This window comes from Vulpes lagopus, chromosome 2, assembly GCF_018345385.1.
Source record: "Vulpes lagopus strain Blue_001 chromosome 2, ASM1834538v1, whole genome shotgun sequence".
Taxonomy (NCBI): Eukaryota; Metazoa; Chordata; class Mammalia; order Carnivora; family Canidae; genus Vulpes; species Vulpes lagopus.
In genome coordinates this window covers 5,696,414-5,718,379 of record NC_054825.1, presented here as the reverse complement: position 1 = coordinate 5,718,379, position 21,966 = coordinate 5,696,414, and the positions used below count along the sequence as shown (strand labels likewise).

The following is a 21,966-nucleotide window of genomic DNA, read 5'->3' as shown; positions in this document are numbered from 1 at the left end:
GCCCCCCGGGGGCCCCTGCAAACTGGCCCTGCAAGCTTCACGGAGGGATGTCTGCGTGGCCCCGTTGCCCCTCAGCACGCTCCCCGCTCCACCCCTGCCCTAATCCATGTACTCGGGTCCACGGATGCGTTCCACTCCGTGTCAGACACTGGGCTCTGAGCTCTAGGTGTCTCTGGGAACCCCCATGTTGACTCTGGAAGGCAGGTCTGTTTACCCCCATTCGACAGATGCGCAACCCGAGGCTCGTTGCAGTTGGGTGGATCTGAGAGCCGCCCCCGTTTTTTCCACACTGACTTCCATGGTCTTCACCCGCTATTCCGTGGAAACCTCCGGCCGGTGCTCCGCCCCTGGGGTAGGAGCCCACCACACCCCCAGTTAGAGCTCCAGCTCGCCCGGGAAGCTCTGGCCAGTCTTCCGCTCCAGCCTGAGCATCGTGGAACCTCACAGTCCGCCTCGTACAACTGATTCGCACGCACTTAGGGCCACGCTGGGCCATGTCTCACCCACGCTGGATCCCTCGCGGCCACTGCCCTGCGCCCCCCACCCCGCACAGCAGGTGCTCGGCAGAGGCTCTCCTGCTGCACTGCCGTCGCGGGCCTGTTCCTCCGCCCCAGTCCTCTCCCAGCCCTTTGGGAGGCCAGGTTGCGGGGATGGGGGGTGCAGCTCAGGTGCTGTGGCAGGAGGAGGGTCCTCTTGGCCAGCTGGTCTCCATGGCACCATCCCTCGGTCCCAGGCACATGGGGCTGCACAGACAGCCCCCGGGAACAGCCCTCTAGCCCATGGCTGCTTCGAGGGCATCAGGAGTCTCTCACCATGGACCCACGGAGGACCCCGGGGGACGGGGACCAGCCGATGGCACCATCTCCACATCTGCAGGGAGGTGTGTGACATACCGGGTACTTTCCTAGACAGGGTGTCTCATTATACAACATGCTGCTGGCTGGGGCTTTCTCAGAGTTGTCTGCCCTTCTAATCCTTATCTCTCTATAATTTTGAACTTTAAAAAACGTGTACATATTACTTTTACAACCAGGAACAGACACCAAATGAAAGCTTTCATATCCTTGAGCTCATGGCCATGTGATTTAGGGCAACCTCCTTCATCTTTCCAAAGCTTAATATCCTTACATGAGGATGAAATCATAGGGGCCCTACCCCTACCCCTACCCCAGAGGGGGGCTGCGAGGATGGAACGCTCTGATGCCTATGAAGCGACCTGCCCTGCATCACCCATAAGTTCTCAAGATGTGCTGTCCCTGCCGTGATCATTGTCACTAGGGGTATTACGTGATCCTCCTTCCAGCCCAGCAGAGTAGACATCGTTTCTCCATCACTCACACGGTGAGACGGAGGCCCAGAAAGGCTAGGGGACCTGCCCAGAGTCACACAGCCATTATATGAAGGGGAGTCAAGCCTCCAGTCTCAGAGGTGGAAGCGACATCGTGCCCCACGGACTCTCCGGGGAAAGGTGTCCCTTCGGTTGGGATCAAGCCGGGTGCACAGAGGGCCTTACCTGCAGGGTCAAGGAGCCTACAGGTGTTCGCTGACCCTCAGAATGGTCTTCAGACAGGTCAGGGGTCTCTGGTGGCTCAGGGGGCGCTGGTTTGGGGGGTGCCGGTTCAGGGGGTGCCGGCTCGGGCTCCTCACTCTTCCTGCATTCTTTTATTTTCACAACCAAGTCACAGCACTTGTAATCCCCTGGGAGAGAAGATTTAGAATCCCATTTAGAGGGGCAGCAAGATTTTCTCCCGGCTCCTCAGAGCCACGAGACACAGAAAACAACTTGGAAAGTAGAAACACTAGTGGGTTATTAATGGGCCTCGTTAAGTCGACAAGATCCCGCTTCAACAGCCCCCACCGCTCCCCCTCCCACCCCCCAACTGCCCTGGTCACAGGCAGGAATGTCTGTGGGTAGCCAGACTTCGCGACCGGCTAATTACGCCGTGGAGGTATTCCCTCGGCTTCCAGGGCTCAGAATGTCTTTGTTCACAGTGAAAAGAAACTTTTCTATTCTGGGCCTCATATTAAGTGTGTCCTGTACAATTATTGCAGCTCAGTTGTTTGGGGACAGTGTATTAATTTATCTTCTGTTTGCTACACTAATGATGTAAGACAGAAAAATGGTGTTCAATTATTTATCCCTCCCCTTCATTTGCCAGAGACTACCACTGGCTTTACATGTATAATTGGAACGATCTGTCTCTCGATGCTGGATCTGGCCCCTTCCTGAGGCCATCCTGACATTCCCTTGTGGCAAAGGTCAGGGGACACATCGATTCAATAGCACTTCGGGCAGGGCGGCCTCTGGCCTGTGGAAGGAGGGACTGATGTGTATTCACTGACCAACGGCTCCATCAGGGACACACTGTCCCTTCTGTCCCCGTGTCCCCCCAACACAGCCTCCCCAGCCCTGCAACTCAATAGCGTCTTACTCCTCATCCACATGCCCTCCCATCGCCACAAAGCCCCTTTGATTCCCATGCCCGGTGACCTCCGACCTGCAGGCCGAGCCCACATCCATAGGAAGTGCCCCCCTTCCCAAAGCAGCTCCATCCCGCAGCTCTGTGTTCCCGCAGAACACGCTGCACACCCCCAGCGGCAGGGTCATAACAGGACGTGTTAACCTCACACGCCTGTGTCACTCGAGGGCGGTGGCACCATGTCACATCCACCCCACATCCCTCATGGGAGCAGCCCGGGAGCCCTCTGGCTCTGTCGGGAGAGGAGACGTGGCCTCGGGAGGCCCGCCTGGCCCCAGGTTCCATCTCTACGGTCCCCTGAACCTCCGACCTGAAGCCCCTTCCAGAACAGCCACCTCTCCTGCCTGGACCCTCTCCGGCCGGAACCCGCGGGCCTCTCTCTGTGCAAAACCCACCCACGCTCCCGAAGGCCTCCAAGTGCCGCAGGCAGACCAGACTCCGGGTAGCTCGTTCACGGGGGATGGCCCACTTCCAACTCTCGCCTTTCACTCTCTACCACCAACTTAGAGGCTCCCAAGGCATTCTCTTCCATTCCTTCAGGCATTTGCTCCTGTTCTTTTTGGAGGATTTCCCTGTTGCCCGCCCCCCCCCCACCCCGATCCCTGCTTTCAGCCCAACTGACCTGCCCCCATATCCATCCCCCAAGTCCCCTGCTGCTGGAGTTAACTCCACCTCCCCCCACACTCTTCCCCTTTCTTGCCGTGAACTTCCTCCTGGCTCAGCTCATCCATAGGGACGCCACAGGGCCTTAGATCCTTTCCCACCTGCCCCCCACCACCAGGCCCCGCAACCCGAGGCCGGTGCAGGCACGCCCACCTTCATCGGTGCTCATATCAGTGCTCCCTAGTATCGTGAAACTCTCCACGACTGTGGCCTCTCCTCCCCAGTCTGTGCTCCTCCTCGGAGTCTTGGGGGTCTCAGCCCCCAGCCCTACCCTCTCCCTTTCTTCCCCCTGATCCCCCACCATCCAGTAGGCAATCTCTTTTGGAGTAAATCTAATTCGATCTCTGTCCTTCAAGGGCTTGGCCCTACCTTTGGTCCAAGCCCCCTGAGTGGGTTTTAAGGACGTTCCAACTTAACCGCATGACCTCAGACTCCCACTAAGCCCCTCCCCTGTCCCCGGCACTCTGGCCCTTTGGATCCCAAATCAACCACATCCTTTCCATCAACTCTTTGCTGTGTGTGTGTGCCCTTCCCCCAGTCTGCAATGCTCTTCACCCTCAGGTCTGATTTGTAAGCATCCAATTGGCTTTCAAACCCCTGCTTGGGATCATTTCCTCAAGGGGGAGTCTCGCCCAGCCCTCCCTGGAGCCCCTGCGGCCACCTGCAGCTTCCTGACTGCTCAGCACACAGGTAGGATCCTGGTGTCTCCAGCCCTGGGCTGACACCACCTGGAAGGTAGGGAGCTCTGAGCACAGTGAGTGGCACGCGGTAGGTGTGCATACAGTAGGTATTTAATAAATGCTTCTTTCATGTATTAATGGAAGACGAGCAAGGGATTAACTCAGCTCCCAAGTGAAATCAGTTTTAATCAACTACCATAGCCATTTTAACCTTTCTATCCCAACGCCATATAACCTGGTGGGTTTCTTTCTCTCCTCATCCAGAGCAAAGTTTGGGAAAACCTTCAGAGCAACAGGAGATCTAAATTCTCTCATTGAAAACTGGGCACCACAATCTCTTTTCTATTCTACCTTTATATTCCTTTATAGATCAGTGCTCACTGCAGTAGGAGCAGGGGTCAGCTGCTTGGCCTTTAGGGAAGGGATGGCCTGGCTGGAATTCCTGGTTCCCTTCCTCTGGGCGAGGGTCGGATTGGGACCTACCTGGAGGGCACTGTGAGGCCTGCACCTCTCGGCCCTGTTCCTAGCTAGCCAGTCACAGAGGACCACGGGCAGCCTGGTGGGCCTCAGAGCGGCCACAACGGCATCTCAAATCTTCCTTAGCTAAGCCTGGGAGCCAGCCATGCACCTGGGAGTGGCCTTCCTCTTGGTCTTAGTTGATACGGACCCTGCACACAGCAGGGCTGGAACCCTTGACCTACACAGGGTTGTCTTCTCCACACTTGGGAGGGAGAACTCACCCACCACGGAAACCTGCTGGTCCTGCTTGCTCTCGACTCCCACAGCGGAGCAGGGGCAGCTTTACGAGGTGGGCTTGTGTGAACCAGGGCTCAGGAAGGCATCAAACCATTTTCCGTTAGAATATCAAGGAGGAATCACCTCAACCCTGCCTCCCTTGCTCCTTACCTTTGGGGAACTCTCTTTCTATCTGAACACCACTGTCTTCCTGTGGAGGTGTGCATAAATCTTGTAAGGGGCAAAGAAACCCGGATAAAGGGATTCTGGATTTCAGGAGGCTTTGCTGTTGACTCTCTGAAGGCTCAGAGAAGTTGCTAGACTGACAGCAGTTGCTTGGAGAGCTATACTCATCGGGAAGGAAATCTTTAACCAGCTTGTGTTCCACTGGGGGAGCAGACAAAGTCACACGTGCTTCTCTCAGTTGCTTCTTGCTGCTTCCAGAAAATACCTTTGTTTCTACTAAAAATAAAACAAGAGTTGTGCTCAAAACATCTGATGAGGGCCCATCAAAGGTACTGACTTCTGCACACCTTGCTCGTCTGGGGACAGGGACTCAGGCTGCAGGACTGCCTCTGGAGGGTTCTGGTGGCATTCAGTCCATGGTCACTGTCCCAGCTAGGACGTCCCCCCAGCTCACTGAAGAGCTCCACTGTATACGCCACTCTTGGGCATTCAGCCTGGGCATTCACTGTGCTCCCCAAATCCCTTAGAAACTCAGGTGGCTTTCTTGATAATAGGCAACAGAGTGGTGGTTTAGCAACTGACCGTGCGGCCGGAGTACCCGGGTTCAAATCCCACCTCTATCACTTCTAAGGTATCTAGCCCCACCTATGAAATCGAGGTAATACTATCACGAGGTAATCACATTAAATATTATTATAGCTATTTTCAGAGTAAGTTCATATATGTATATAATAACACATTTATATAGACAATTTTTATAGGATAATGTTATAGCAATTAAAATCGAGATAATATGAAAAAAATACTGATCCATGTAAGGTGTTTAGTGCAGCACCTAACACACGATATGCCCTCAATAAATGTTGCCTGTCATTATTGATGCAGAAGCATTGATGGGTTTGTGTACAACGGCGAGTACAGACGTAGGAGGTAATTTATGAGGTCACGGTGCTCACTTCTCATAAAGCAGTGGATCGAAAATGTGTACGACTTGCTGCTCGTTGCCACACGGTAATACCTAAAGTCTAGAGAGCACCTTCTGTCCCTCAACGGGGAACTACTAGAACCAGGTGCCTCCACGCTTTGCAGCAAGGGGAGAGAAGAGGGCAAATAAATGCTCTTGTGTAGATGTGCAATAATCTCAGGTGAACGAAGCAAAATGTGGGACCGTGCATCAGCTCTGCTTCCCTGGGTAAGTCCTTCCCTGGGTAAGTCCTTATGTAGTCAGGACATCCCTGGAAAGAGCCCAGAGGTGCTAGGCACCTTGGAACCTCGAGGGCAGCGCAGGACCAGGAACTGCGGGTGGGGGACAGACTTTCTTTTCACTGTTTGCCTGTTTTATACTCTTGGTTTTTATTTTGCCTTTTTTTTTTCTTCTGGAATACTCCATAAGTGTTTTAAAGTTATTCATTTTAAGTAAGGCGGTGACTCTTCAGCCGGCACCATCTCCTATGTTGGGAGATATTAGGGGGACGGAGCCCCCGCTGCCAGGGGCATGTATCAGATTGCCTCCTTGTGCGCTGGGGAGAAAAAAGTCCCAGGTACTGCTGGGATAATAAGGACTCTTAGAAGGTTCTTGCAAGATTTTCTCAAATGTCATACACAGAAAGGAAATGAGCCCATGACTCCCCGGCACTGATTAGAACGGGGGCCTCTCTTAAAATATCTCAGTTGTCCACAATTCGGTGGAGCCCCTGTGCCCCTGAGCCCTGGCATCCCTGACAATGAGACCAGGTTAAATGTGGTGATGTGCAGCTCAGGTAGCTGGAAGAACAGAGAGAAGGTGGCTCTGGGGTCTAGGGCAAGCGAATCAATAGAGGATAAAGCCAGATTTCCATGTTCTTATAAACAAAATGAGGGAAACCTGGTGGCTCAGTGGTTGAGCATCTGCCCTCGGCTCAGGGCATGATCCTGGGGTCCTGGGGTCGAGTCTTGCATCGGGCTCCCCATGGGGAGCCTGCTTCTCTCTCTGCCTGTGTCTCTTGTGAACAAACAATCTTTAAAAACAAAAACAAAATGACATGGAGCACCTCGTGGGTCCTAGCACATTGGAGGTACTAAGAAAATTACAGGTTTTTTATGGCCCTGTCATTTGGAGATGACCTATGGCATCCTTTGCCTCCAACCCAGCAAAGGCTGGGTTTTGCTCATTTGTACAGAACTTTCTAAACTTTTATTTCGAAAACCGTCAATTCTGGTTAAGCACGAGATGTCATACGCAAGATGTCTCAAAATGGTTATTCCTTTCAATGTTGCTTCCTTTTACAAGCAGCTCTCTTAAAAGAATCAAAAACGAAATCAGCGGTCAGTGGTGCAGTCCCCGATCTGCTCCTTCCACACGGGTGTCAGGCTCTCTAAGGGACACTGACCCAGCGACCTATAGCGACCTGTCCGGTTTTAAGTAAATTCTTACGTAAACCACTGTGTGCAAGTCGGGTGGTCCACTCGTGACGTGGAAGAGTTAAACCCCCCAGAAAGTAGGAAGTAATTTATGTGCTGGAGAAGAGAAAAATATGCAGTCTGAGAAGGACGCTTCTGACAACTTCTTGACCAGCTCTCTTTCTGTGGATTCTGAAAAGTGCAACCATCAGCCGTGACCCTGTCCTCGGGCAGCCCTGCGCAGAGCAAGAGGCGCACTCGCTTTCTCCCCGTGATGCCCTGCATGTGGGCAGGACTGAGAGTGCTCGATTCATGCCCCCGACCCTAAACCCTATCAGCCCGGTGACGGCCCACTGCACTGCAGGCCCTGGCCGTCTTGAGAGTCTTAAGAGAGGTGTGAATAAAGCTGCAGCCTCTGACAGGCATTTTCTATTTCTTGGACTCAAACTCAAAGCCTCTTTCCTGAGCCAGAACTTGGAAGAGCTGGGGCGCCGTGGGTTTCCTTGAAATAGTCACATTCCCTCTGTTGCCTCTTCTCAGATGCATCATCACCCTGGGGTGCCTGGGTGACTCGGTGGGTGAAGTATCTGCCTTTGGCTCAGGTCATGATCCCAGGTCCTGGGATGGAGCCCCACGTCTGGCTTCCTGCTCAGGGCAGGGGGAGTCTGCTTCTCTCTCTCCCTCTGCCCCTCCTCTCCACTTGTGGTCTCTCTCTCTTAAATAAATAAATAAAATCTTAAAAATAAAATAAAATCTTAAAAATAAAATAAAATCTTAAAAATAAAATAAAATCTTAAAATCTTAAAAATAAAAAAAAATCTTAAAAATAAAATCTTAAAATCTTAAATCATATCAAAAAATAAAATCACATCAAAAAAATAATAAAATAAAATAAAATAAAAGATAATATAAAAATAAAATATAAATAAATAAAATAAAAGATAATATAAAAATAAAATATAAAATAAAATAAAAAAAATAAAAAAATAAAATAAAATAAAATAAAATAAAATAAAATGCATTACCCTACAGGTCGGTCTTCTATAGCTTGAGTATCCAGAAGACTCACCTATCCAGAACTGTGCCATGCTCCAGGAGGTGAATAGAAAGCAACAAAAGATCCTGCCCAACAGTCACGATTATCTTGTGTATAATTTTCCCACCTATGTCAGTATCCATAAACAATATATTTCCAATACCAATAGCAAGCTCAAAGCTAGTTGTTTTCAGGTGAGGAGGTCATTGCACCTGTTACTCAAAAGCTTCCAGGAGGAGAGAGATCAGCAGGCGGGCTCGGCCACAGCTTCCCTGAGAGCTGATGGGCGTGATTCTGGGGAAGACAGAGGTAAGCCACGAATGAGTCTGGATGACAAGGGGCTGACCAGGGTCTGGGCAGCAGGCAGGGCTGTTCAGCAGGAAGAGACCCGGGGGGAGTGGGCTGCTCTGTGCTTTCTGTTTCTGCCCTCAGCGTGCATAACTGTAAGCCCAGGGGTGAGTTACAGTGGGACACTTCTCTGCGGTGAGATGCGGGCCCTGGGCTGACCCGAGCATAGGGCAGGGAGGGGAGCGGGGGGCCTCCTGGACACACACAGCATCATGGCCAACCTAAAAGACGTGACTCTGGGCCAGGCGACGGCACCACCAGCCCATGCAGGCCTTTAGCACGAAATGAGGAAAAGGTGCCCCTTCCCCAAGACACTTTACCTCCAAAGGCCAGAAAATATCATAATGAACCAATCTGATAGAAAAAAGATACGTCCCGGATTCTTTCCAAATATTAAGGCAATGCATCTTTGATTTTTTTTTTTTAAGAGAGAGAGAGGAAGAGAATGCATACAAGTGGGGGGGGGGTAGGGAGGTGGGGCAGAGGGAAAGGGAGAGAGAATCTCAAGCAGGCTCCACACCCAACACAAAGCCTGATGTGGGGCTCGATGTCATGACCCTAGATCAGAACCTGAGACAAAGTGAAGAGTCGGACGCTTAACCACCTGAGTCACCCAGGTGCTCCTATAATATTTTATGTTCTTAGATGAGCCCCTACTGAGCCACTAGTCCACCCATTGACATACGGTCCTGACTGACAACCTGGCTCACAACAGATGCTGGGATGGAGCAGTGGTTGCCAAGGAGAAGGACCAGCACAGCAGCCAGGTTCCAACAGTGAATCACAAAGGAAGAGCAGAAACAAACAAACAAACAAAAATAAAAAAAAAACAGACACACAAGTCAGAGAGGACAGTTGTCTGGGGGATGCTCAAGAGCCTGAGGCAGGAAAGTCACATACAGAGCACATTTTAGAGTCATTTATCTCCACATTAGTTTAGATTTTTGTTCTAAGGTGTTTTGGCGTTGAAGATGGAACTCGGCTCCTAGCAAAGTCCTGTCTAAGGGTTTGGGTTACGTCTGCGCACCTTCCTGCCTTCTTAAAACAGACGGAAACCAGACAATTAGCCAAAGAGACAGTTCTGAACTAAGCCAGCTTCCTTGAATCCAAGGCCCATGTTTGCTCCCACATTTCAATGTTCCTGATGGGGATATTTCTCCCCCTCAAAAGCTGGACCATCTTACAAATGCCTGGGTCTTAGAGTAACTGAAGCTTGTTTCTGTCCATGTTTCTGGGTCAATGATATAAACACGAGTTTCTAAACTCAACCACAGACCCAGCCTGAAGATCTCCTACAGGACAGCTATTTGCACTGAAGCCCTGACTGCCCCCCCACACCATCACCTCCTTATTAAAGCTCTTATGTCTGCATTTTCTGTACAGTTTACGTAGCTCACCTTCCTGCCTCCCCTGTGGGTTCTCCTCCAGCAAACCCCGTAAGCACCGCACCTCACTGGAAACCAAAGAAGCGAGCTTGATGGGACCGTGTGTCAGTCGATGGCAAAGCCACCTTGAGTGGCACCCTGGGTCAGTTGCGGACTCTCCTTGACTTTGCTGTCTCCAGTTTTGGCACGCTGCTGCCCAGGGGAAAGACAGGGCAGTCTCTGCAGGGTGCATGCTAATTTGTGGGGGTGCACAGGCTGTTGGGAGGGAGGGTGCACACAACTTCTCCAGCAAGTGCTTTGCTCTGTTCACCAGAGAGAGAAAACCTCCAAGCACCTCCATTACAACTCACAGAAGGTCAAGTCCATTGGTGGCCCCCACAAGAAACAACCAAGAGAGAAAATAAAAGAAGAGCATTTGGCCACGAGCAGGGCTGGTGGAGGTCTTCTTTTTTTCATGCGTCAAGCCTTCATCGTCTGGCTGCAGACTAGAGCTTGTGTGGAAATGGGTCTCCGCATGGGACCCCGCACCCCACCCAATCCAGACTTCTGTTCAAAATCAGCCAATAATTGTTTCAACATATTTAGGTTCAGCTTCTACGTATAGCTGTCACAGCCTAGGAAGGGGGTCCGAAGAGGGGAGGGGGGCAGGCAGCAGATGAGATAAACAGCTCCCAGCAGGGAGGCCGTGTCGGGGACCCACGGGCCCCCGAGCCAAGGCCCCAAGCAGGAGCCGAGCCAGGTCGCCTTGGGGAAGAGAAAGGGGAGGACCGGCAGGGCCCAGGGGAGCAGACAGGCAGCCTAAGAGTCAGAGGGTAAGGATGCAGGGGCGCCCCCAAGGCGGCTGGGCCGCAGGAAAGCCACCAGGAACGAGGCCCTTCCTTCTCCGGAAATGAGACTTCCTGCCAGTGCCAGCTCCTGCTAGACAGTAAACAGGTCTCTTCTGCTTTATGCATCAAACATCACAACCCCGTCTGGCCCTAGAGCAGCAGACCTAACGGGGGAGGGGGCGGCCACCAAGAAATACAGCTGACTTGTAAGTGGGGGCAGCCCCTACCCTCTGCAAGAAGAGCCTTCCCTTTCTGGAACCTCGGCCCAGGGTCAGGGAGGGGAGGCCAGGGCTATTATGTTGTTCAGACGTCTACATGGTGTCAGGACACAAATATGCCCGCGCAGGGATCAGAGGACCTCTGTATTCAGGGAGCAGAACAACGCAGGAGGTTCATTACTATTGTTCTAGGGTCAAGTTGCAAAACACCATGTGGGGAAGAGCGCACGCAAGTCTCGTTTGCAGCGAAGGCTCATATGTGCAATTCCTGCGAAGGGCAGTGAGTAATATCCCTCCTCTCCCAGAGGCTATCTAGCAAGGGCACTGGATAAATAGAACTGTTTTTCTAATTATGTCATAATCCTAGAGGTCTTAAGGCTGATGAGCAAAAGCCTCCGGATGTACAAAAAGTATTCAGAAGGCAGAAATCAAAAGGCACGCACACGTGCACACATATATGCCTGTTTTCTGTAACGTGATTACCTTGAACGCATCACACTGCACGTGGTGATCAAGAGACACCGGTTTTAGGTCAGGATTAGATCACACCTTTCTACCTTACACTCCGGGAAGTCAGTCCCCAGTTATTGGATCGTCCATGATCTTTTATCCCAAAGCATGACTCCTACTCCTGAAGCACAAGAAAAGCCTTTTCTTAAAACCTGATGCTAGGGGAGCCCGGGTGGTGCCGTTGGTTGGGCATCGGATTCTTGGTTTCGGCTCAGGTCGTGATCTCATGGTCATGAGATCGAGCCCCGCGTTGGGCTCCGTGCAGAGTCTACTTGGGATTCTCTCTCCCTCCCCCCTGCCCATCCCACTTGTGCTCTTTCTCTAAAGTAATGAATAAACAAATCTTGAAAAGAAAAAAAAAATCTTGATGAAAAAGTTCCCCAAAGCAGCCATTGGGGAAGATAATTTTCTCATTAAGGTGTACTTCCTTTAAAAAAACCTTTTTTTTTTTTTTTTCAAATTAGAAAGGCAATACATGAGCACATTTGAAATATAGGAAAGCATATAAAAAATTAAAATCACTGACAAGCTGTCACTCAAAAATGTTCACAGTGATTTTTCTCTGGGAAGGAGGGTACATTTCCTGTGGAATTATCCACTTTTCCCTTTTTTTTTTTTCCATTTCCATTTCGGGTATCACTTATAACTGGACAGGATCACCCGCTTCCACACCAGAGATACAGAAAGACACAGGTTCATCAACACACTATTTTTTTTGGAGAAGTTTATAGCTGCTGACGGCCGCTCTTTCCACTTTGCTTGATAATGCTGGCAGGCTTTCATCTCCCCTCCTCCTCTTGCTTTTCTTGGGTGCTCAATTACCAAGGAGGTGATGCCGCATGTTAAAAACTGATATAAAAATTTTTAAAAATCCAGCCAATCTTCCAGATGTCAAAGGGAGCAGCAGAGGAGAATCTTAGTCAAGGCTCCTGCAAAGTGAAGTGCCTGCTGGGCATGTGTGTGTGTTCACGTGCGTGCATGTGGCAGGGCTGGGGGCTTCTAGGTCTCATCCCATCACCTTCATCGGAGGTTTTAGTACTCCAGAGAGGGAGAAAGTTTGTTTTCAGTCGCTCCTGCTCCCTTAAAGAAAATGCCTGACTTCCCAATCTTCAACCCTTTACCAGCACCTATGTGCCAGGTACTGTTATAGGACACTTGAGATGCAGCGGTGAAAACAACAAAACTAATGCCCTCGCACAAAGGACTATCCACGTCAGCCCCCCTCCTGTAACCAATGACCATCACCTCCACTTCCACAGCCAATGAGATCACTCCTGCTCCTTCAGCCAAAGAAATCACCTCAACTCCTATGACCAGTGACATCACCTCCACCACAACCCACGACCTCTACAACCAATGACCATCACCTCCACGCCTACAGCCAGTGACCACTACCTCCACCCCAAAACCAAGACATCACCTCCACTCTGCCCTCCACTCCTGCAACCAGTGATATCACCTCTACTACCACATCCCTCCTACAATCATGACCATCACCTCTACTCCAATGCTCATCCTATAGCCAATGACCAGCACAGCACCTCCACCCCTACAATCTGGCATTCGGCCCTAGACAGTCCACATACAGGCAGATCTTCACGCTCCTACATTTTATTTTATCTTTTAAAGATTTATTTGTTAGAGAGAGAGAGAGAGAGAGAAAGCAGAGGGAGGGGCAGAGGAGAGAGACAAGCAGACTCCCTGCTGAGCACAGAGCCCAATGCAGGGCTCAGTCCCAGGACCCTGAGATCATGACCGGAGCCACTTAACTGACTGCGCCACCCGGGTGCCCTGATGGTCCTACATTTTAGAGCACCCTCACCCCCACAACAGCTTCTATACGTGGATGCTGGATGTTGGCACAACAGGGGACAAACAGAGCCGCCACGTGGTGATGCTGCCTTCAGCATTAGCACAAGTGCCAGTGCGGTTTGGACTGCTGTTTTCTGGCCATGATCTGAATATATACCACGTTTTCCCTTCTGTTCAGAAAGGAGTAGAACATCGTTGTATGAACCTGCTTAGGACCCATTTAATACAATTACGATGAAGATGGGAATCATCAGGTCCTAGAAGCAGCAAATCCTTACAACCTTCACTCTGTGGTCCTGGACTAAAGCCAGAAACTGATTGATTTCGTGCTGAGTCGTGAAGGACGTAAACACAATTAAAGAGCCGATCTGAAGTGCTTGATATTGAAGATGAAAGCTCGGGCCAAAAGTGCGGGGTATAAGTTAGAGGTCCTATAACACGCCTGAGGGCTCGGCCCGCAGACCCCCGTTCTCGAGATGCTTTCCAGTTCCCAGGCAACTGCCCCTGGTGCTCTCGGGACCCTGGCTGTAAGGAATCCCTGTTTTGCTGCTCAGTGGGGTTGGAGCCAGGAAGGAGACAGGCTTGCCTGCTACACAATACCTCCACTTCCTGACTCTCCCATTCAGCCCAGTTCCTCCCTCCAACCCAGGCAGACACTCGTTTCCATTACAAGATCTGGAAACATCATTTGGGGAAGATATAAATACCTCCACGGGTTCCATGTCAGGAAAGGAAGTGAATTCCAAGGCTGTAGGATTCCCGTGGAAAAGGCTCCGGGTTCTACTTCTCAGTGCTGTTGGGACTGCTGGAAGCACTTCCTTGCCTGGCTGACATCATTTTTCTGGTTTTCCCAGACACTTGGTGTAAACCTCAATCGTGTCAAACCAAACTCAGTTGGAAACACATGGTCCTGTGTGCATCTTCTTCTAAGAATGCTGTGGCCTTTGAAGAACTATTTTTGAAAATCAGAATTGGAGAGGTTCCCCAGGGCCTCTGAAGAAAAGCACATGCCACCCGAAAATAGTAACGAAGAATAAATCAAGCAACACAAAGCCTGAATCCGGGCTGGCCAGGCTGCAGTCATCATGCAGACACCCTGATGCCGGCTGGCTTTCTCTGCCTGCATCTCCTAGGAGCAATGCTCACACCCATCCCGTCCTTTCGGCTCCTGTCCCCTCCTGAATGACCATCATCTCCCAATGAAATAAACAGGTGGTGTCACACCAGACAAATGCTCTGTTTTCCCATTACTCCCATTTTATGTGGATTTCCTGAGTTATTTATTTCTCATCGCTGAGAGTAATTCATAAGAAACAAAACATATTTAGTTTATGGGCTTGCCCCGAGAGATCACTTAGGTACAGAAAAATGGAAATATGTTTAACTGTTTCTTAAATGCTATGGTGAGTATCTGCAGCTAGTAAGCATTTTCCTCATGCCCAAAGAAGGGAGGGATTTTTGTGTGTGTGAAAGTGAGCTTATCATTGTCTTATTAAAAATCGTCATTTTGGAGCAATGTGGGAAAGGCAAAATTGCTAAAAAATTGCAAGCTTTTTCTGAGCTGATGTCTAATATATGAGCCTGGGGAAAGGAGAGAGATCCCATGTACTTTTATTCTTCCAGTGGTCTCATGTTGGCTAGGAGAGTAAATCACTTCCTTCTGACAACTTCAAATGTTCAGCTAGTACAGCTGAGCATCGTTTTATATAAACTTGCACCATTGGCAGTGAATTATACTGAATTAGTGTAGGATGCACACTTTTCTCCCCATACCACTGCCTCCCCCCTCTTTTTCTGGTCAGGATATTCAACTTATCCTTGATTTCAAAATAGTAGAAGAGTAGGAAAAAAAGATAGGTGATTGGGGGTTTTAGAGATTTAAAAGCCCAAAGGAAACCAATCAGGCTTTCCAAAGCTTCTCTTAGGAAGGGAAATCACCATATTTCCCACTGGGTTCTATCCAGTTCCTACAAACTCTGAGCCATCTTTGTTTCTCATCTTGATGCCTTTCAAAGAAGTCTTTTGGGTCAAGCTGTAGAGTAACTACAGCACCCTTTAAAAAGTGAGTTTTCAGGCAGCGAGTCTATAGGTTTTACAGATGGTTTTTTTAAGAAATAAATTTTTTTAAATGGTCATGGTCAACATCTTACTTGTTAGCATTAGGGGAAGCAGGGTGAGGCATGCACGAAAACTCTTTGTATTATATCTGTACCATTTCTGTAAGTCTAAAATTAGGTTAAACTTGAACTTTAAAAAAGTCTTTTGTGAGAGGTTTAAAATCTTCCCAAGAGTTGCTGTTTTTCATAGAGTTGAAAGTCACGTCTCAGTAAAAACTCTGTAATATGACTCCCTATCTCTGTATTTGTTGATGTACCAGAAATGGCATAAGCATGTTTGTAAAATCCTGCTCTGTATTTATTAAAACATCCTGATGCATCTCAGCACCGTTCCTAGTTTCCCACCATCTGTTGATAAGTGGAGAAGGGTCATCAGCTACTGAGAATCCCACCAAGGTCAGCTCTGTTAACAAGGTACCTGCAGGGTCCCTCAAAGAGAGCATGGCATCAATTCTCCCAGGATGGCCAAGTTTGCAACATGACATCATTTCAGAGAGGCGGAAGGCATTTGGAATATGAATGATAAGAAGGATTTGGAATTGCACACCAGAGATCTGTGATCCACTCCAGCCTGGGTTTGCCTCCCATTAACTGTGACTGTGCAACAGATCACCGAGTCCACCTGGCCTTAAGTCACTCATCTATACAATGGATAATAACCACCCTGCTCCACGAGGACAAACTGGGACATTGTGCACAGAGAGAATAAGGCAGCGTGCAAGGGTGAGCCTTTGTTACAGTGTACTCGGCCCTAAGGTGTCTCATACCCAAGGCACAAAACTAAAAGTCATATGGATGGACCTTGTCCTTTATTTCAGATCTGGGGGCAGGGGGAAAGTATACACCCAAGGACACACAGAGGCAGGAAGACAGCTCAAACTTTGACCCATTTCCCACTCGAATGCCCAGACTGCTATTTCCTGCCTATTGTGCCAAATTCACTAGGAGGCCAGGGAAGGTCAATGTGGGTTATGCTTTGCGGTCACTTTATATGGCAAGATAATTGCTGGCCTTTGGATAGAGCAAACTCAGCCATCTCTGTGGGCCTGCAGGGGCTCTGGGGGAGGGGATTCTGCTCTTCAGCCCCATGGGGCTTAGTCTGTCCCTTGAATGTGCCATCTCCCTCCTTATGCCATGTCAGGAGCTTTTCTGCTGGGGATCAGGTGAGAGAGAGAAAGAAGGATATGGAACCACCTGCAGGGGCTGGAGAAGATCTGAGACCTCCAGGGGAGCTTCAGATGAAAAGCAGGTGGAAGGAGACAACACCAGCCCCTGGCCCTTCTATACCTTTCTCCCCTCGAATTTGCAGAGATGCCCTAACCACTTCAGTCCTATTCAGCTGCATATGAATACCTGCACTGGGATGGGGACAGGGGAGAGGAACACGCAGTGAGATCGGTGCCAAAACTCCACCAACCCAGGCATCAAAGGGCAACAAAAAGTCTTTCAAGGTCAACCCATGCATAAAGATATTTGGAATATTTCAGAAACATCTAGTCACAATGGGACTCCTTCCAGGGTCACACAGGTATGTCCCAGAACAGAGGGAGAAAAAGCACTGAGAATCAGCAATGCAAGGGGTTTCCCAACAAGCACAGCAGCTCCCACTCCACCCAGAGCTGGAGCCTCTGAGTGGTGAGCTCCCAAGGGACCCCAATGGTTCAATCTCAACCCATCCCGAGTAGGGTCAGATTTGGACAGGACCTGACCCCAGGACACAGCTGATGTGTGCTGTGGTGAGGCCTCTCCGTGGCCACGGGGCGGCTGTTATTTATACACTCTGGGATGATTCTCTTCCTTCATGAAGATGCCTTTCTCCCATTAAAGCTAATGGGAGTCATGTGGCTGAACTGAAGGCATTTCATTCTCCAGATTTTCCAAAAATAAAATGTGGAGAAGGGAAACATATGTATTGTTTCTATTTGGGACTGTAAAAACACAAACAAAAAGGAACCAGAGAGATTCACTGTCCAAGAGCTCCAGTTCTTTCTCGCTTATAATAGCAGAGAGGTTACTTGCCATTGAATAGGTTTAGACGGGAGATAATCTGAAATCTTGCTCCACGCATTATGTGAGCACAGTTTAATGAATGTTCTTTTTCATCCCTTGAAAACCACATCCCATCTTGACTTTGACGACCAGGGCACAGAAAGGTCTTTATTAGCTAATAGACTATGGAATGGTCCTGGATTATGGTTCGAAGTAAGAGGAACTATATTCCAGAGAAGTCTGCTGTAAAGAAAATTACTGAAAGGGGAATTTTGTTTTCCTGATGAGTTTCATTATTCACTTGTAATTACATATGGCAAGGATGAAAAAAAAGTACCTCTTGGATATAATAAAATTACACTTAAGAACACAAACATCCTTTTAGAGTTATATGTTTAAGGAGAAGATGGTAATACAAGCTTAATACCCACAGCACCAGGAGCCAATCTCAAAATGTCACAAAATAGCAATACTTTACGGGAACTTCGGGCCTGCCTTTGTCTCATGTAAGTGTAGTATTATCTAAAATTGGCTGCATTTGCTCAATCTTCTGTTGGCCAGAATATCTCTAATTTCCATTTAGGACCTTTCTGTTTGTTTTGGTTTTCTCATCACTTGTTCGCAAGCATCTTGAAACGTGGCCATCCCTCCACACACAATTTGGTCCAGTGCTTGGGAACCCGCAGACACAACCAGTCTCTGCCTGGCAATGAAGGCCTCCCCCCAGGAGCGGTGAATGGACAGCAGTCAGCAGTCTCATATATTTGGAAACAACCAAGCGGGACCTGAGCCAGCCGTTCTGCCCCTAATTCAGTGAGTGTTTACTCCCAAAGCTAAGCATTTCCTTCCTTCCTTCCCTCCACTCCACAAGCATTCCGTCAGGGAGTCCTGTTAACTCTAAAACACCTCAAACCATCCATTCTACTCCACCACTCACTTGTTGACTCTCATTCTACAGACTTTTCTGCTTCCACATGAGATCTTGGGAAAATGCAAGTCAAATCATGAAAATCCTCTGCTTAAATCTCTCCGGCGGCTTTCATTCCACCTAAAGTAAATCCCAAACTCCTCGCAACCTGATCTGTCTTTTGCCCACCCGCTCGAGCTCATGTGGCTGCCCTTGCCCTCGTCTGCACTCCCCCACCAGCCTTGGTATTATCCCTCGAATGTACCAGCTCCATTCTTTATCACATCAGGGGCTTCTCACCTGCTGTTCCTTCCATCTAAAGTGCTCGTCCTTTCCACCTTCACAAAGTAGGCTCCTTATTATGCAGATCTTGACTGAAACATCACTTACTCAGAGATGCCTTCTGTGACACCACCCCATCTGGAGAAGCCAGCAAGTAGCCAATCTAATCACGCCACCTGATTCCAGTGCTCTGCTAAAGCTCTTATCGCCACTCGAAATTTCTCATGTTGTTGCATCATCTATTTGTTGTCCATCTCTATCCATTCACAAGAGTAAGCTCCACAAAGGCATGGACATTGCATTGTTCCCTGCAATACCCAACACACCTAGATGATACTTGGCACCCTCAATCAACCTTTGTCAAGTGACTCACATCATTTAAGTGATGGATCATGTCTTCTATAAGGACTTATAGTCTGTGAGGAGCCCAATAAAATCTGAAGACTCACTTGCCTACCAGATAATAGGAGGCAATGAAGAGTTACAGGATCTGCACCCAAAAGTATCATCAGGGGAATTCTGACAATTTCTTAAGGGGGAATATTAATTCGATAATCCAATAGTATTTTTTTTAGGTACCTCCTAGGGTCAAGATTCCTATTATGAATGACAGATAGAATGTGAATAGAGATATAGCTCTTGGCCCCACAGAGTGGCCAAATTGGGGTATTTGTGACAGAGGATAGATATCTTCAACCCGAGGATAGTTAATTCCATCCTCACTCTTATGGCAACAAAAACACATAATTCTAGAGGAGCCTGGGTTCTTTCAGTTTCAGTGGCCTCAAGGAAAGGAAAATTGTCTTGAGACGAAGCCTAATTCCTGAATGATAGAGCCATTTCTGCATTTTTACAACCTTTCCTTTTTCTGGAATCATTCACTCCATTCAGGAAGGTGTTGGAAGCCTTGCTTATCTTAACTGGACCACCATATCGGCAGGCACTGCAAATCCATATGGCTGAAATGGATGGGGAGTGTGGCGATGAGGTGTGTGTACATCCCCGCTGATGGGAACTGGACATTTGCTAACATTCAAATGCACAGATCTCATTATAAGCATGTCATCGTAGACAACAGTTCCGGCCTCTTCCTAGTCCAAAACTTTCATAAACCAAATGACAAACTTGACCAATTCGAATTCACAGTCTCTGCACACTGTCTTAGCAGAGGCACAGATGGATAGAAATTTAGACAAAAGCCAGGTCAATGGAATAGTGGAGACAGAAAAGCAAAGAGCTCCATTACACTCTGACTGAAAGCATTTACTTCCTAAATAGCCAGTAGTTGTCATTCTGGCTTTCCCCAGGATGTGGAATTACACGTTTTCCATTTCTGACATGACCACCAATCTAGCCATGTGAGGGCAATTTTCAGGAAGGAAGCAGCTGATCAGCTTTACAGGCCATGTAGACCAGGTAGTAAACCCTGGTCTGTCCCTGGGGAGAACAAGATGGTCACATTTTGTCTGTGATTAGTAGGGGGTGGGCGTTTCCTTACAGAAAAAATAGTTCAAATTTTAAAGGGAAGTTTCTCTTCTGGAAAAGGAGTGAAGAAACCATTTTTTTTGGTGACCCCTTAATTTTAAGTTTCCTGCACCTGTTACATGAGGTTATTTTTGCTGAAAAAAATATGTAGCAATAAGCAGTATTCAGAAATTCACTGCATCTTAAGTGACTGTCTGGAGGACATTGCTAGCTGAGACAACACAACTCAAGACAGTCACTGTATGCAGATTATATCCCTATGAAGCTATTATTAAATGACTAAAAAAAAAAAAAGCAGGACTGTTCATCAAGCTGATAGGCATGCGGCTGGCAGGTTTTGAACAAGGTGGGGACAGCTAGGGGTTGTACCGTATAAACAAAGAACATTTCCTGCTCAGCAGGTGGAGCCCAAATGAAATATACCGTTGTACACTTAGCATTCTGGTCTTTGCTAGTCTTTTGACTTGCAGTCTAGTTTCTTTTGGTTGAGGAACTAATTCAACTCAGCTGCAGAGACTCTGCTTTTTTGTGCATTAAGTTTTGTGATGTAATTAACGATTCACATCCAATTACATCATGTTAAAATCCCCCTTCCAGTCCTTTCTCTACTAATCCTAGACTCAGTGTCTGTGTGTTGACTTGATCAAGGCTCAAGAGGAAAGCAGAAAGTTCATTCATAAGCACAGAGGTGAGCCTGTGATCATCTTTAGCGATATCTGGCCAAACACATGCGTGCTTTCAGTTTTTGTTGAGATCAGACATATCTTTATTAAAAAATCCTAAGGAAATAGGCCATCTCCAGAATAAGACTTTTACAATTAGCTCAATAAACACGGCTTCCATACCAATTGGATGCAGATATTGCCACTTGAGTCCCTGTGGCACTTCGCAGTGCACCCAGAGTGAGGCCTAAAATCTCTGCTGTGGATTGCCTTCTGCACTGGGTCCTGGACTTCTTTTCCATCACCATATTCTGTTTGCAATCCATCAAGTTCCCAGGGATCTAAGTACATGCTCTATTTGTCATTGTTCTAGGTCTTCTGAATCTCTGTGTCTACTGTGTGCTGCTTTCCAGCCACTAGGATGTCTTTCTCCATCCCACTAATGCCAGGTTCTCCTTGAAATTTTGCTAGTTCTCTCGTTGGAAATCAATCCCTCTCACTCTGCTGGCTCAGCACAGCATGTGGATTATCCCATGGGCCTGACTTTGACTCATCCTGCATTTCCCATTTTCCCACTAGCCTGTGAGTATCTTGAGACAGAGAAAGTTCTCCTTCTCTTCACCATACCACCAACAGCGCCAACCACAGTAATTCATCTCTACTCTTTTCTCAATAAAACCTTGAAAGGTGTTATTTCTGCATCCAGGTTTCTTCATGAGCATTCCAGTTCTCTGAAAATCCATCATTATTTGCATTATTACAACAATTTCAATTCTCTAAGGACAGTGAAGTCAGAATACAGTAGCGGAACTGTAAAATGGAAGTTCAAAATGACTTAGCAGTGACTCTACAATGGCCCAGATGGTACAGGCTAATAACCATTGTGGTCCCTGGTGACATAAAAGAGTACGTTAAAGACTCCTAGGAAAAACTCTAATGCTCAAGGAGCTGAAGGGGAGACGGAATATAAGACAGTTCCCAAAACAGGAAATATACATGACTAATAAACAATTCTACCTTATTTAAAATTAAACATGACTGAGATACTATCTTTCACTGATTGAATTAGTAAAGTATAAAATTATATGCACTCAACTTTAGAGAGAACACAGGAGACCAGTTCTCCTATAAAGCCAATGGCCGCACGCCACAGCAATAATTTTGTAACGCAATTGGTAGTAAGGTCTCAAAACACTTAAAAGTGTTCAGATATTTTACCCAACAATTCTCCTTCCATGAATATCACTGAAGAACACAAGCAGAAG

General features: G+C 48.2%; 1 protein-coding gene across 6 annotated transcripts in view; it reads right to left on the bottom strand.

The window, feature by feature from the left end:
• Nucleotides 1-21,966, bottom strand: part of C2H10orf90 (chromosome 2 C10orf90 homolog) — a 215,649-nt gene that overhangs the window by 18,248 nt on the left and 175,435 nt on the right. For 4 of the 6 annotated variants that reach the window (XM_041746675.1, XM_041746671.1, XM_041746673.1 and 1 more), the window contains 2 exons: nt 4,730-5,020; nt 1,514-1,698 (listed from right to left, as the gene is read on the bottom strand). In XM_041746675.1, coding sequence (XP_041602609.1) covers nt 1,514-1,698; nt 4,730-5,020 — 476 coding nt within the window. The remainder of the gene's footprint in view (nt 1-1,513; nt 1,699-4,729; nt 5,021-21,966) is intronic. The other 2 variants (XM_041746674.1, XM_041746677.1) reach the window with 1 other exon arrangement.